The sequence below is a fragment of the Gobio gobio genome (assembly GCF_949357685.1).
Source record: "Gobio gobio genome assembly, chromosome: 12".
Taxonomy (NCBI): Eukaryota; Metazoa; Chordata; class Actinopteri; order Cypriniformes; family Gobionidae; genus Gobio; species Gobio gobio.
The window spans coordinates 31,255,301-31,272,196 of record NC_137105.1 but is presented as its reverse complement, the minus strand read 5'-3'; the positions used below and the strand labels follow the sequence as shown (position 1 = coordinate 31,272,196).

At 38.6% G+C, this 16,896-nt stretch overlaps 1 protein-coding gene across 1 annotated transcript in view; it reads right to left on the bottom strand.

Annotated features, from left to right (window-relative positions):
- The window catches only part of trim67 (tripartite motif containing 67), a gene marked incomplete at both ends in the record, with an annotated part of 54,098 nt that overhangs the window by 9,626 nt on the left and 27,576 nt on the right, over positions 1–16,896 (bottom strand). Inside the window, 5 exons of the mRNA XM_079831573.1 lie at positions 1,594–1,754; positions 1,969–2,037; positions 2,872–3,025; positions 5,668–5,778; positions 8,359–8,481. Coding sequence (XP_079687699.1) covers positions 1,594–1,754; positions 1,969–2,037; positions 2,872–3,025; positions 5,668–5,778; positions 8,359–8,481 — 618 coding nt within the window. The remainder of the gene's footprint in view (positions 1–1,593; positions 1,755–1,968; positions 2,038–2,871; positions 3,026–5,667; positions 5,779–8,358; positions 8,482–16,896) is intronic.

The window sequence follows — 16,896 nt, the reverse complement described above, 5'->3', positions numbered from 1 at the left end:
TCTGTTAGCTTTGAGGTCATACCTCTGATTAGCAGGAACAAATGTAATTGGACCTACTCGCATTATTCTGAACGGGATTCAAACCATCGTCAACCAGCATGGGAGGGGGGCAGATAATAAGGACATTGAAGAACACAGCTGCTAGCCTGAGGGTGTTGGTGTGAGATTTACCTTCACAGCTCTAACAAGCTGACCTCCGTTATACTCGCCTCTAATCCGGGTCACAGCACCAATGTAACTGGTCATACTCACAGCTTTAGCCAGGATGGAACGCGGGTGTGCTAAAAAGGACACTAGTGTTGTAGTACTCGAGACTTAAGACCATTTTTTGAATGGTCACATTTGTACTTTTTGGACTTTGGATTTTCTTTCAAGTCCAGTCAAGACCACAACTGCTGGGATATCACTAAATTGCCGGTGCCCAGTTCAGAAATTAATGAGGGATTGTGTCAAAAATGTCATAAAAATAATACAAACGCTCACAAAATTCAAGATATTTTTGCAAGTACTGGTATGAGTTTTCACAAATTTGAGCATGACTGCATGACTTTAATAACAGATGCATCTTCTGTACCGTCTCTGCAGTGCAAAGATGAATATTGGTAACAACTCTATACAGTGTCTTATTCTAATTATATTTACTGATTAAAAATAAGTAATTTCTCAGGTGGTAATGTGGATCTTTGTGAATTTAAGGAGTGCTGGTCTAGTCTTGGTCTTGACTCAGTCCCACCCTGCCTTGGTCTAGGTCTTGTCTTGGTCTCAACACACATTAGTCTTGGTCTCAGCTTGGTCTTGGATTAGGTGGTCTTGACTACAACACTAAAGGACACTAAAGACCATAACCGCTAGCATCAGTTGTTAGTGTGCCTCTTGAGGCCAGGGAAGTGAGGTTTACCTGCACAGCTTTTACTAGCTGGCCTCTGTTACACTCACCCCCTAAACCTTACACCCATCTAGGCTTGCTGAGGTAGTCGGTGTTACACAATGTTCGACTGTACACGATTACATTACTTGGCCACTGTGGCACCACCCCCACTGTCGTTTTGCTTTTTTATAGAAATAAAAACCCTTTAGTTCAGACAACGGACGCTACAATTATAAACTGAAAGCCTCTGCTCTGCTCCATACAGCACAAGCTGCAGATTCACAGCACTGTGCAGCAGGAGTCAGATTTCACTTATCATGTAAAGAGAATAAGGAGAGATGACTGACAGGATGATGCTGTGGTATTTAGTGCGCAACAGATCCTGAGCATCATTGACATCTTTTAAAAAATCCGGTCAGTACCTTCGCTCCCTATACAAAGAGTACGCATGATTGCGAATTTGTGAGCGCGCTATCAAAGGTGATTTCAATACCCATGCTCCCTGGAGTTTATATACCAGTGTGAAAATTTCCTCACCATGACATCCTGACGACAATGTCTTGTTTAATAGAGAAATACCTCACCACAGGAATGAAAATGGTACTAATTAATTGATTTCATGTTATATTCATTTAGCATTCAGAGTATAAAATAACCAAAAAGATCTATTTGTTTTCCTGACTGATGAATGATCTCAATGTGGAAATAAAATGTTGACCCAGTACCCGGTAAGGCCCGCCATTCCCGTCATCCAGCTCCAGCACGTAACCCTCTACAGGCAGGGCTTGGACTGTAGTTATCCTCCAGGCCAGAGTGGCGCTGTTGTTTCGCATGCAGCATTTTTCCAACTGCAACAGTGGTGCGGGAGGCACTGTCGGGGTCTCCGCTAAAAGAGAGTTCCAAGTACACATGTAAGCATCAACTATCATCCATCAAGGCATCAGAAGGTTAAACAGGGGTAAACGTGGAGTGACATGCATGGGAGTAAGCACTTCCTGAAAGTCACTGGTGCCTCTAAAAAACATACAGAGGATAAGGGGCTGTGGTTTGGGGTGGGGTTGAGTATTAAAGGGGAACAGTTTGTAGCGACTATGAAATACCTCCTGTGTTCTCCTCCTCTTTCTGGTCACCTACATGTATTTGTTTCAATGATGCAGCCTCCTGACCATCTGAAAGATGATATCGGACAAAGCAGGTGTTGCATGTATGAGTCTAGAAGTAAAACTGGGGGGGATCATTTCCCTCTGAAACTGGGAATAATTGAATTTGTGTTTGGATTGTGTAAAGAGCAGTCCAACTATTCATCAAGACAATGATGAATTTGATATATTGGTTTAATTGCCAATTTTGAAGAGTTTGTTTACTAGTCCTTGGATTCTAAATCAACGGGCAACATTCAAAGAATGCATAAGCAAGAATCTCATTTCAACAAATGTATAAAACAATATATTATTAGCCTTACTAAAGTGACCACCAGCGTTGAGGAATGTTACTTATTAAAGTAATGTGTTACATTACTGCACTACTCAAACAAGTAACTACGATAATTGCGCAAATACTGTTGCGGGATTAATTTTATTGAAATCTACATACATTTCAGCAAATATTTCTGAACCATCCCTACTGAAGAAGCTATATCTTTTCTTTTTTCCCCCTTTTTTATTAGAAGCAGAGCAGCCATTACCATGATATGTGCAATAACAATGCAATGTAGAATCAATGTTGAAAATGGTTGCTGCTTAAATTTTTTTGGACACCGTGATGCATTTTGTAATGATTATTTGATAAATAAAAAGTTCAAAAGAACAGCATTTATTTGGAAATAGGAATCCATCCGCTGTGTTCCATCTATCTGTTTTAATGCAAGAACATATGCCAACTCCCAAAATCATTACTTCCAAAACACAATCATATAACGTGCATTGCTTATAATGTTATTCCCCCAAACACTGGTGACCACAAACAGTGAACGTTAATTTGTTAGGTGTGTTGTCACATGTTACCTTTATTCTGGGTGAAGTCGAGCTGGAGAATAGACTGCATCAGAGGGTCTGTGTTGACAGTCAAGGCAAATTCTGGGCAGACCTTTGGCTCCAGTGCACCTTTTACCCATTGATCCTGAGAGGACTGAACACGCTTTATCAACGCATCTGAGATCTGGAAGAAGAAAGAAACGAAGAGTAGAAGAGAAACGATAATGATCAACTGTGATGTCTTATGACACCCACACACTACAAGATAGTTGGGCGATTTTGGGCCCAATTCTCCCCTTCTGACAATTGTAGGTCAAGTCCCGATTGTCTTGACGGTTCTACAGATTATATTATCAGATTTTCGTGTGGGATTGAATCTGCTCGGAAGAACCTCAGGGCTGCACCGATCCCAAATCGTAAATATCCAACATGTTGAATATTTTTCGATCAGAAATCCTGTTGTGTGGGTGAACCTGGAGGACAAATGCGTGCAAGCTCTGGAGATTGTCACGTAGAAGAACAAAATGATACCCAATCAGAATGGGAGCTGATGGAAGACGGAAGCAAAACACGACTTCATCCAAACCTTTTTCTTTGTTTCTGCAAATGTTCTGTAAAAAGCAGTCCAAACACTATTATCGCAATTTCTTCTTGCCCTTCGTCAGCCATGTTTGTTTATTCTAAAGTCTGTTAGTCTGTGCTGTCTTGATCACATCACGTCACTCCACACAAACAAACCAGTTAAATCTATGATTGTGTCTGATAAGATTTTACAAATCTTTTAGTGTGGGTCAGCCTTTAGAAAATCAAATTAATATTATATATTTTTTTTATTTATGTTATTTTTATTATTATATTGTTTGTAGTATTATTTATTAATCATAGTATAATTATTTTAATTATTATTAATTAAAATAATCACAATAAACAATAAAAATCTACTTTTAAGGTTGGAAAATGATTTAGAATTACAGAGCATGAAACATGGTGAACTATTCCTTTAAGGACACATTTTGTACAGTTTTGGTACTGTGGTTGCCATTCATGCACAGTATAAAAGATTTAGTCCATCAAATTTTGCACAGTGTTTTAGGGATTCACTCTTCTTTGTATTTTGGGGATCAAGACAAAACAATTTACAGCACTGTCTGCCAACTGCCTTTCTCTCTGCCTTTATCAGAAATCTCTGCTGGACAGGCATCTCTGACTCACATTACATGCTTTGTGAAGGTACTCAAAGAAACATCACAATTGATACTTCATAAAAAATTCAGTAAAGAGGCAGCGTTGCACCTCTGGAGCAGTCTTCTCTCTCTATTATACACTCGCTGCTATGAAACATTAATTATTGAAAGAGTTTAATTGCTGAGGGAAAGTCTAAACAGCAGGCAAACGCTTTCAGAGGAAACCATCGGATACCTATGAAAGTTTGTTTCCGTTATGGAATAAAAACATAAAAAAGGTTATTGTGATTTTTATCTCACATTTGACCTTTTTCTCACAATTGTGAGTTTATATCTTGTGACTCTGATTTTTCAGAATTGTGAGATTTCTGAATTAACATAGAAAGAAATTAGGGATGGTACCAGTTCTCCTGTCACAATGTCTATTTTTACATGAACCCTTATAATGTGATTATAATGAGATCTAGGCTCTTAAACTTTGAGTGTGTTCACACTTGGCATGTCTGGTGCGATTAAAACGAACCCTGGTGCGATTGCTGTGTTAGTGCGGCTCATTTGAATAAGTGTGAACACTGCCATCCGAACCCTGTGGTGTGCACCAAACAAGCGGACCGAGAATGCTGAAAAGAATGGTCTCTGTATGCTTCCAAATGAACTCTGGTACAGTTTAAATGAAATATGAATGCAACACGGACAAAAACGGGACATGATGTCACAAGATGCAACTCTAAAAAGCACATAACATCTTGGCCATCACAGTTCGGTACAGGCATCAGAACTGCATCTCCTCGCAGCAGATCTTTGTTTGTGTGTGTGACGGAGGGATTCCTACCGCTGTTTTGACTCCTTTAAGTGAAGTTATTAAACGTAATTTCGGGAGGAGTACGCCCATCTAATCTTCCAATTAATACCAAGGTATAAAACCAGCAGCTTACCTCTTCCCATTTTTAGTTCCTGCAGCATCCCTCCTCCTCCCCTGATCCTCCTTTTGTACAATTTTGCCTGTTATAGGGGGGCAATCGGAGCTCGAGTAGAATATCCTCTCCGAGCCCCTCTATAACAGACAGCAAGCCAAATCTGTTTACCACTTTCACTAAGATTATATGGGCACACAAACTCGTGAAACATTTTATAAGCTCTTCACAAGTTTTCAGCCTGCTCAAAATACCATGTAGGCTACACACATACAAGAAGTGATTTAGCCCAGCACACAGCATTGTTTGTGATAATCACAAAATATTCGTAATAAAAGCCGATTAATTAGATTGTGAATATATCCCTATGCCTTTAGGTTCGGTGTTAAAATGCCAGTGTGAACGCCAAGAAGACAAAGACAAAATGACTATGGCCAAGCGAACCGAACTACAAGTGTGAACACACCCTTTACCTCGATCAAATTGATGCGATTAAGCTCACAATCGTTGTAGTCATAATCGTAGTTAAATGTAGCCTATGCGATCTAAATCACAATAAACATGCATGTAACACTTTAATCACATCTAATGTATTGCATTTGATGTAAGTAGATTAAAACAGTGGCCAGTAACACACCTACTGTATGTGAGTACACCATCGTTATTATTATTATTTTGGATCTTTGACCTTTGACTGTGTTTCTCTCTGGGTTTTAATGTCTTTGTACCTGTAGGAATCCACTGGGATCGTTCTCTTTAATAACCTCCAGACAGAATTCAATCATTCCTGTGGTTTGCCGGAGCTTCATGGTGCAGTGAGTTATCTGATCCTTGACAGTCTGAAACAGAAAGGCCATTGTTAAATTCTCATCACACACATGCAGTCTGAGCAGTAGCATAAAAGACATTCAATCAAAGACAAGCTCATAGTGGTGAGTGTCACATCAGATAGATGTTTCAAAGAGATATCAGCATCACACAAACTCGCAAACATCTACTGTCAGAGAGATGCATAAACTGCTAAGACAGTCTTACAAGTTAGTCATCTTTTCCCTTCAATACTGGTCATGGGTTTTTTTTAAGTCAGTTACACAAAAAGGTAGATTGGTCTAATTTGAATTTGAAAAGTAAGACTGATTAGCGTTAACTGATTGCTAGTTGGACAAACTAGTTCTGACATAGTCTTAACTTAGAGGCTGTTTATGCAACTGGTCCCAGATTTGTATGGTTGTCAAGGATCTTCAGTCTCAGACGATTAGGGAATGTTCCGGTGTAAGTTAAGCTCAATCGATTATGACAGAAAATCATTTAAACAGAAAATCATTTTACAGTAATCCGCTTTAAATAGAGCAAGACCTTGCACTAAAATAAATGTTATAATACATGTTAATGCAGACACTAGAAAAACATTACATTTGTTAATATGAGACTAGTGTGATAAAAATATATATATATATGTACACAAAGTATGCTGTGAACAATGTTGGTAACCAAACAGTTTTGGCTTTCATTGTATGGTTATATATATTTTTATATATATTTTTATGGTCCACAGAAGATAGAAAGTCATTCAGTTTTGGAACGTCATGGGGGCGAGTGAATGATGACAGATGTTTCATTTTTAAGTGAACTAACCCTATAAGGCTGTGCTGTATACTGTAAATAAAGTCATGGCTAATGTAATCTGTTTAGTGTAGTATTAAATGTTGATTCCTTTTAAATACTGAAATAATAAGCTATGGTGAACAATACTGCATGCATTCTATTAATATTTGTTTTTGAAATACAAAGAACTGAATGTTTGATTTCATTTATCAAACATTCATTTATCTATCCATATCTAATTGTGCAGATAATCTGATCAAGTCACTCTTTATTAATTCTACATTAATTATAATGCATAATTATTTAATGATGCACTTGTCAAGCGCTCTATGAAATGAGACGAATGACTGTATAATTATAACTGACAGAACCAGCATTAACCCTTTAAGGTATAAATGAATGTTTAAACAAAACAAAACTGGCACCTCAATCAGACAAAACACATTAATAATGCTTAAAGACATTGTTAATGTGAGGCTGTGAATATGGAGAAAAATAGATGACTTTCATTTTTAATTTCCCATTTTTTGTCTGCCAGCCTTTTTATGATTAAAATCACAGAGTAAGCCTTCTGTCTCTAATCTGTAACAAATGAACTGATGTTTAATGTGAAGAGCGATAGATGTACCAGGCTAACCTAAATTCTTATGCTTTCCCGTCTGATTTTTTATTTTACAAACCCAAGTTAATTTCAGTGCTCTTGAAGCACAATATAATCTTACATCTCTGTAATCTATAGAGCAGTGAATGGATTAACCATATATTTCCTTTTCACACACCCCACCCCCATCATCCTCTGTTCATTGTGGTGAAAGAGGGCATGCGTAAAGCTCTGTTGTCAGACTACTGGCGTGGAAGAAAAGAATTAGAGTAGAAAATGACGTCTCCTGTCGCTGTAATCACAACAACACTTTATCTGATTAACTGCACACATACCCCAGAAGATGGAGGAACAAAAAGCATCTATCACCAAGCTAATTTGAGGCTAATAGTGTAACCATTAGTTAAAAAAATACTAGCCTACTTATAGACTGGATTGCAGGTGTGAATGCAGGTAGACTAAATAAATCTCACTTTATTCTGACCATATGGAGTCACACAGATGAGACAAGAACTCAATCTGCTTTCCGTATGGTCACAACGCTAACAGTGTACAGTATTACAGCAAATCTTTCTCCCTCTATCCCATCTGTGTGCTGAAGCAGCAGGCTACATTATCATGTGACCAAAATAATCTTGCAAGGTTCACAGGCAAGGTTTAAATCTAGTCCCAGACTAAAATGCATGCTTGAGCTGTTTTAACTGAAAACAACTTGCACTGGCATAGCTTAGTAGTATTAGGTCAGTTCCATTGTTTTGTCTCAAGTTGCACACCAGTAATGTTATTTTCTATGGCATGTTAATAAATGTCACTCAAATGTCCTAATTAAACTAAGGCCTAATCCTGGCTTAATCTAAACCTTGTCTGTAAACCCAGGCCTTAAAGTAGTTAAATTGAACTTTTTAAGATGATGCTAAAATTACTACCACAACCACAAAAAAGCAGTACATCTAATTTTAGGTTTGTGGATCTTGAGGTGTCAAAATGTGTTTAGAGTAGGAATGAGTGACAAGAGGTGTGTGTTTGTGTGTGTGTGTGTGTGTGTGTGTGTGTGTGTGTGTGTGTGTGTGTGTGTGTGTGTGTGTGTGTGTGTGTGTGTGTGTGTGTGTGTGTGTGTGTGTGTGTGTGTGTGTGTGTGTGTGTGTGTGTGTGTGTGTGTGTGTGTGTGTGTGTGTGTGTGTGTGTGTGTGTGTGTGTGTGTGTGTTGACCTACCTTCAGTTTGCTCTCTTTCTCCTTCGTGACCTTGGTGAGCAGTTTGGCCTTCTGCCGAGTGAGCGCTTCAATCAGAGAGTCACACTGAGCGACCAGACATGCCTCAAACTCAACCCCGTTCTCCTGTTACACACACACACACACACACACACACACACATTGGGTTTCCATATTTTATGGGGACTTTCCATAGGACTTTCATACATACTGTACAAACTTTATACTGTATACCCCTAAACCTACCCATCACAGAAAACGTTCTGCATTTTTTTGCAGTTTTTTTAAGCTTTTTGGTTTACAAGGACACAGGAGTGTTTGCGATGTAATACATTTGTACTGTAAATCCATTTGTACTGTTGTCTAGTAGCGCAAGCACAGGGAGTTAGGGCTGTCAAATTAAAATGTCAAATATTGGTCGAATTTCAAATAAAAATCCACATTTCACAATCCTAGCTGTGTGTCAGGCAGCCTTATCTGTTGTGCATGAGATGTGTATGATGATCCAGTTGAACTCACTTGATGCGGCACTGCTGCATGGTTCATTCAAAATATATTTTCCATTGTTTTCTATGTAAACAAGCGTTAGACTGACATATCTGATAGTTGCACTCATGTCTCGCAACAGAGAGCCGTAGGTTTAGAAAGTTCAAAGAAGTTTAACTTTTAAAAAACATGTCTCAAGACTTTGTAAGGTTTGTTTTTTTCCATTATACTGTATCTCATATTTTAAAACGCAAAAGTTCTCTGTGATCAGCGCTTCAGCTCTTTGTATTAAACTATGTATAAATACAAGATTCTGTTTTGTTCATAATTGTTTATGCAATTTACGAAATTATATTTGATTTGGTATTTGATTAGACTGTAATATATTCATAAATAGGCATTATACTTATTGCTCAACAGAATTTAACAAAGAATGTTTCGTTTAAGTTATGAGAGAATAAGGGCCAGATTTACTAACAGCTTGCGCCAGCACAAACCCTCTTTTGCCGCTAAAATACTACTGTCAGGATTTACTAAAGACATGCAGTGAAAAATTTGTGCTGAAAATGTGTGGATAGGGTTATTTTTTGGCTGACCTTATTGCATATGCATTTGCAGGAGTTTCCCTTTCAGGCGCAACGTTTATGGGAGGAGAGTATTTAAATTAATCATGCGAGGTGATTTACCAATTTACTGGTTTTGCGGTATCCGGCTGCGACTATGTTCATTAATTTGCGCAGCGCCATTATCATGCGCAGAACTGTCCACTCCCATCTGCGCTTTTATGGAATTGCACTCTCCCGCTAATTTGCCCTGTTTAGTAAATCTGGCCCTAAATGTTTTACAAAATTTTAAATGTTGTAACACACATTGCCAAACAAGCATTCTTTTTTCAATTAATTTATACCCCGACAAACATGCAAGTCCCCAGCAAAATTGTAAATATGTGAAATATATCAACTTTTAGCTGAAGGTGAGTGGATTTCCCACTACAGGTGCCCATGAGCTAAACAAAAAATTTATGAACAAAGTCACCAGATCTAAATAGTCACAACAAACACCCTTTCAACATGAAATAAATGTGAATTGAATGAAACCAAGAAATAAGACCAACTCTTTCACTGCCTCCACAGCCTCTCAAATGTTTGTATTCCCAAGAATATGTCGCCCATTTTAGGGTTAAAGGATTAGTTCACTTTTAGATAAACTTTTGCTGATAATTTACTCACCCCCATGTCATCCAAGATGTCCATGTCTTTCTTTCTGCAGTCGAAAAGAAATTACGATTTTTGATGAAAACTTTCCAGGATTTTTCCCCATATAATGGATAGTTTCAGTTTCAGTACAGCTTTAAAGGGCTTTAAAGGGCTTTAAACGATACCAGACGATAAATAAGGGTCTTATCTAGCGAAACGATCAGTTTCTGTGAGAAACCGAGCAGTATTTATGCTATTATTGATCATCAATATCATCTCTCGTGATCATCTCTGAGCTCCGCCGTAACTTACGCTAAGTGAGGTCAAATACGAGCCTGGTCATAGATATATCGATCGTAGATGCCTCATTCTACTGATCTGTGCAAGCGCTAATGAGGCATCTACGTATACATCTATGACCAGGCTCGTATTTTGACCTCACTTAGCGGAACTTATGGCGGAGCTCAGAGATGATCACGTTCGTCTGATAAGAGGTAAAATAATAGCATAAATACTGCTCGGTTTCTCGCAGAAACTGATCGTTTCGCTAGATAAGACCCTTATCATCGTTTGGTATCGCTTTAAGCCCTTTGAAGCTATAATGAAACTGTCATTTGGACCTTGAACCGTTTGGAGCCCATTGAAGTCCATTATATGGAGAACAATCCTGGAATGTTTTCATCAAAAAACGTAATTTCTTTTCGACTTTAGAAAGAAAGACATGGACATCTTGGATGACATGGGGGTGAGTAAATGATCAGCAAAAGTTTATTTAAAAGTTAACTAATCCTTTAAGTATAACATTTGAATGTATTTTTCCAGCCTTACAGTGTTGTTGTTGAGGCATCAGGCAACAGAGAACAATTACACAGGAATATCACCATTCAAATAAAATCAACAATGAAAAGAAATACTTCATAATAACCATCAATGGGCAAGGAAGTTTCTATAGTCATCAGAATGGTGTAGTTATGGCATCAACCAGAAGAGGCAAACTGGACCATGCAAACCAGCCTTGAGCTCAACCAATGGTGTGAGTTTGTTACTGGACTCCCTGTTTGTGCAAGCAATGAAAGACAGAGGGAGTATTTGAATCTTTTGCTGTTCTGTTTTGCACCCCTAGTGGCACATAAATGACACACTTGAGCACTAAAGTTAATTTTGTTAAACTGGCACAGATCAGTTTGAGATCATCTGTGGTGTAGGAGTTTAGAACTGAACTAATCGTTCATTCACTTTGAGTATGGATGTGACTCAGATGTGAGACATACACCCACACACTGACACTAGGGCTGATGGGACTGAGTCATTTCATCTTCTACACGAAGATGATGAAGAGGAGATGTTTGATATGAGAGTGTGTGACTGATACATTTTAAAATAAGAGGTCAGACTTGAAACCTGACTATAGTCCTTCTGCAGGACTTGTCTCTGTGTGTGCCTGTATGTCACATTACATTGAAAATCACTGATAACTCTAGCACTTTAGTTCAAAGTCTACTTATAGAGGCTTTCAAAAACTCTCTCTCTCTCTCTCTCTCTCTCTCTCTCTCTCTCTCTCTCTCTCTCTCTCTCTCTCTCTCTCTCTCTCTCTCTCTCTCTCTCTCTCTCTCTCTCTCTCTCTCTCTCTCTCTCTCTCTCTCTCTCTCTCTCTCTCTCTCACTCTCTCTCTCTCTCTCTCTCTCTCTCGCTCGCTTTGCATGTTGGGAGCTTTGGGGTGAGAGTAGCGTCGAGTGAGAATCGAGCTGCAAAACTTTTCCTTTTTCTTTTTTTTTCTTTTCTTTTTCTTTTTCTTTTCTTTTCTATAATATCTTTTTCTTTTTTCTCACATTTTCTTTTTCTTTTGCATGTTTTTGACAGTTTTAGTAAACGTTTGAGCGCAACAAAGTTGTGCGATAGGATGGCGTCTCAAGAGACGCCATCTCTATCCTTACAGCATGGTGTGCGGTGTGTACCTGACGATGGAGTTAACGTGGAGGAGGTTCTTGTGGCAGTGGGAGATGAGGTAGGGTTTGAAAGTATTATTTCTGCCTCTCGAATGAATAAAGCGGTTGTTGTGTTCGTTAAGGAGAAAAATACTGCTAGCAGGTTGATCGAAAATGGCATTGTCATACGTGGGAATCTCGTGCAAGTTACACCGCTTTACGCACCTTCCAGTAAAATCATAATTTCAAATGTTCCGCCTTTCATTTCTAGTGAGGCGTTGGAACGTGAATTATTGAGATTCGGCAAGTTTGCTAGTGAGTTTAGAACGATCTCCTTAGGTTGCAGACACCCGTCTTTAAAACATGTTCAGTCTTTTAGAAGACAAGTATATATGTTTTTGGATTCCCCAGAAAATTCCTTGGATGTTTCTTTTCGTGTTAAGCATGAAGGACGATCATATATGGTTTATGCGACTACTGGTAATTTGCGATGTTTTGATTGTGGTGACATCGGCCATAAGCGCATTGCTTGTCCACATAAGGAGCAAGGAGCAGCGAAACATGTTGTTTCAGAGGGTGAGGTTGATGCTAGGATCAACTCAGAAAATGTTGTTGATAATGAAATCGCAGGTCATTCTGGTTTTCAAATAGATACTGGAACGGTAACGCGCGTCATCTCTGAAGCGGCGCCTGAAGTGCCGGTACAGTCAGCTGAGTGCAGCGTTAGTGACGGCTCGCGCAGCGGTAATGATGAGAAGGCCACAGCTGGAAATACTGTTAATGTAGCGGAGAACAGTAACGTTGAGCAAAGTGACTATAATGTTGAGGAATCTGGTGAAATTCATCTGAGTGGGTCATTAAGCTGTACAAACAATGACACTATTGATGCCATGTCTGATGAAACAGATTCTATTGATATTGATAGTTTACAGGGAGATTTTCAAAAGGAAATGTCCTTATATCCTCTTGAGGAAATAAATCTTTTTTTGGATGATACTTTTGGGAAACAGGTGAATGTCAAAGATTTTTTTCCGGATATTGAGAAGTTTGTTAGGTCTGTTACAGTCCTTCAGAAAGCAGTTGGTTTTGATCTTTTGAGTGAAAAGAAGCGTTTTCGGTTAAAGAAGCATCTTACAATGATAAGAAAGGGTAGGAAAGGAGGAAAAAAAGGTTTTTGAATAACTGATCAGAAATGCATCACATGGTGTTTCTTACTTTTTCCCCCTTTCTGTTATGTCTGTCGTTCTTCCTCTTAAATACATATATGGATAATTTAAGGGTGGGCTCCATTAATGTTAATGGTGGGAGGGATAGACATAAACGAGATTTGTTATTGGAAAGTATACAGCTAAAAAGATTAAATGTTGTATTGCTTCAAGAAACTCATAGTGATGCAGAAAATGAAATTGATTGGAAAATGTGCTGGAAGGGTCAACAGATACTTAGTCATGGGACAAATTATAGTGCAGGTGTGGCCATTCTTTTTTCTCCAGAAACTAGAGCTAATATTTTAAGCTCTGAAGAAGTTATAAAAGGTCGTCTTGTTTTAGTGAAGGCTGAAATTGAAGGTTTTCTTTTTTGTTTTATAAATGTCTATGTACCAAATGTAGGGCATGAGAGGATGACCTTTTTTAGGATTTTAAGTGGAATATTGAAACAGTGTCACAATAATGACAATGTGATAATCGGGGGAGATTGGAATTGCACAGAAAATTTTACCATTGATCGAACTTCTGAGGAACCTCATATGCAATCCTCTAGTTACTTGTCCAATTTAGTAAAAGAAACGGCACTTTTAGATATGTGGAGGATAAAAAACAATACTGCTAGACAATACACTTGGGTAAAGGTATCTGAAAATAGAGTGAGTGCTGCTCGGTTGGACAGAATTTATATATCTAAATGTCTTAGTAATCGTGTCATTGAGTGCTCAATTTTACCAGTGGGGTTTTCAGATCATCATATGGTCTTTATGTCATTAGTTTTGTCACAGTGTTCAAGGAAATCTTCACACTGGCATTTTAATGGAAAGTTATTACAAGATGTCAATTTCTGTAAACATTTTGTGGTTTTCTGGGAATGTTGGAAAAAAACTAAACATACTTTTGAAAATTTAAGACAATGGTGGGAAATTGGGAAAACACAAATACAAATGTTTTGTCAACAATATACTGTCAATTCCACAAATATGACAAAAAAAGCTATTCAAATTCTTGAAAGATCTATTGATTCAATTGAAAAAGATTTGTTGGAGAGACATGATCCTGGTTTGTCTCATTGTTTACAACAAAAAAAGATTGAATTGGGGTCCTTTTTAAATGAAAGGGTGAAAGGAGCCTTGGTGAGGTCTCGTTTTGTCTCAGTAAATGAGATGGATGCCCCAAGTGCATATTTTTTTAACTTGGAACGTTCAGTAGCACAGCACAAACAAATGGCTTGCCTCCGTCTGCCTGATGGAAGGGTTACCACAAACATTTCAGAAATGCGTCGTCATGCAGTAGATTTTTATTCCCGTTTATATACTGCAGAACATTGTGACTTGGACTGTGCTGAACAGTTATTTCAAGGTCTTCCTACACTGGACTCTGATTCAAAGACTGCTTTGGACTCTTTTTTATCTTTCGAGGAGCTTACATCTGCTGCAACACAGCTCAGCTCGGGGCGTTCCCCTGGTGTTGATGGGTTGACATCAGAGTTTTATAAACACTTTTGGAACCTTATTGGTCTTGATCTCTATGAGGTATTTTGTGAATGTTACAAAGATGGATTTTTGCCTGTTACATGTCGTCGTGCTGTTCTTTCTTTGCTTCCTAAAAAAGGTGATTTGTCTTTGTTAAAGAACTGGAGGCCTGTTTCTTTATTGACCACAGAATATAAGATCTTGTCAAAATGTCTTGCTAACAGGTTAAAGAAATATGTACATACAATAGTGCATAAAGATCAGACATATTGCATACCAAATAGGTCAATAATGGATAATTTGTTTTTAGTACGAGACATACTAGACATTTGTAAAGTTTTTAATTTAGGAGTTGGATTAATTGCCCTTGATCAGGAAAAAGCTTTTGATCGGGTAGATCACAGTTACTTATTTAATTTACTTAAAGTTTTTGATTTTGGAGAAGGTTTTTTAAATTGGATAAAACTTCTTTATGCCGGTACTTCATGTATGGTAAAAGTTGGGGGAGATTTGAGTAAACCAATTTCTGTCCAAAGGGGAATACGGCAAGGTTGTCCATTGTCTGGGTTGCTGTATAGTATTGCCATCGAACCCTTACTTTCCATTTTAAGAAAGACTATATGTGGGTTTTCAATACCAAATATGACTTTAAATGTAAATGTATCTCTTACTGCTTATGCCGATGATGTGACTGTGTTGGTTGGCAATGGGAAGGATATTAATGCTCTGTCCGAAGCCCTCCAGTTATATGAGAAGGCTTCATCAGCAAAAGTTAATTGGGATAAAAGTGACGCTTTTTGGGCAGGTCAAGATACTTTATGTTGTGTACCATTACTGCCAGGGAAGCTTAAGTGGGGCAAAGAAGGGTTAAAAATCTTGGGAGTTCATTTTGGTTCAAATGAGTTTCAGAAGTTAAATTGGGAGGGTGTAATGGAGAAAGTTTGCACCCGATTGTCTCGCTGGACTTGGTTGCTACCCAAACTATCCTATAGGGGGAGAGTCTTGATTGTAAATAATCTGGTTGCTTCCACCTTGTGGCACAGATTTAATGTGCTACAACCACCTGCTGGACTGGTGCAAGAAGTACAAAGAAAGTTGGTGACCTTTTTCTGGTCCGGACAACATTGGGTGCGTTCTTCTGTACTGTTTCTCCCGATACAAGAAGGAGGCCACAGTTTGGTGGATATCAGGTCCAGATTAATGACTTTCCGTTTACAAGCTGCCCAGAGACTGTTATATAACAACGAGAGTGTTTGGTTTGACACTGCAGTGGTACTTTTGAGAAGAGCTGGTGGAATGGGACTTGATAAGCATTTGTTTCTGATGAAGCTAGAAGAGACTGAGCTTACAGATCTTACTGCTTTCTACAAATCTGTCCTGGAAGCCTGGAAGGTTTTTGCTTTTTCAAGATCACCTGCAGTACCTGCTGGGATGTGGCTGTTGGAGGAACCTTTGTTTCTTAACCCTTTTCTGCCTTCGAGACTCTTATCCTCAGCTTTTTTGCGTACACGTTTACTGTCTGCTGGGTGCACAAAGCTGGGTCATATACTACACACCAGTTTGGAATCATTGGGCAGGCAAGCTGGGATTAAGTCAACACGAATATTACAAAAACTCACCACAGAGGTGGTTGGAGAACTGGACTTTATCTATCGTTCTTTCTTGGATAACCCAGCTATAATAGATGGATGGAGAAGTGGATTCGAGTATGGTTTTCCCTGTCTGACTGTAAAAGCTGCTGTGGGGGACTGGCAGGAAGAGAAGAAATGTCTACTGTCTTTTAAAACCCCACAAATGGATGAATTTGAGACAGTGGGAAAGAAAGCCCTGTATGTCACCTGTGTTAAGGTGTCTAATTTACGCTCTTTGACTGGGGTCCTCTCAACGAAATGGACAGATATTTTTGGGACTGATTCTTCCCCTAAAGGTAGTTGGCGTATCCTGTACAAACGTCCGATTGACAAGCGGACGGGTGACCTCCAGTGGAGGATTGTACACGGATCTATAGCTACAAACAGACATGTGGTGCATCTTGATCCTAATGTTAGTGTGGGTTGTCCTTTTTGTGCAGAGATTGAATCTGTTTGTCATTTGTTTATGCAGTGTACAAGGTTGATGGATCTTTTTTCCTTGTTAACAGAGTGGGTTACATCTTTGGGAGAAAAGTTTTCTTTTCAGTTGTTTATCTTTGGTCCAAAGTATACTGTTGAGCAAAAGAATGTTTTGGTTTTGCTTAATTTCTTATTTGGTAATG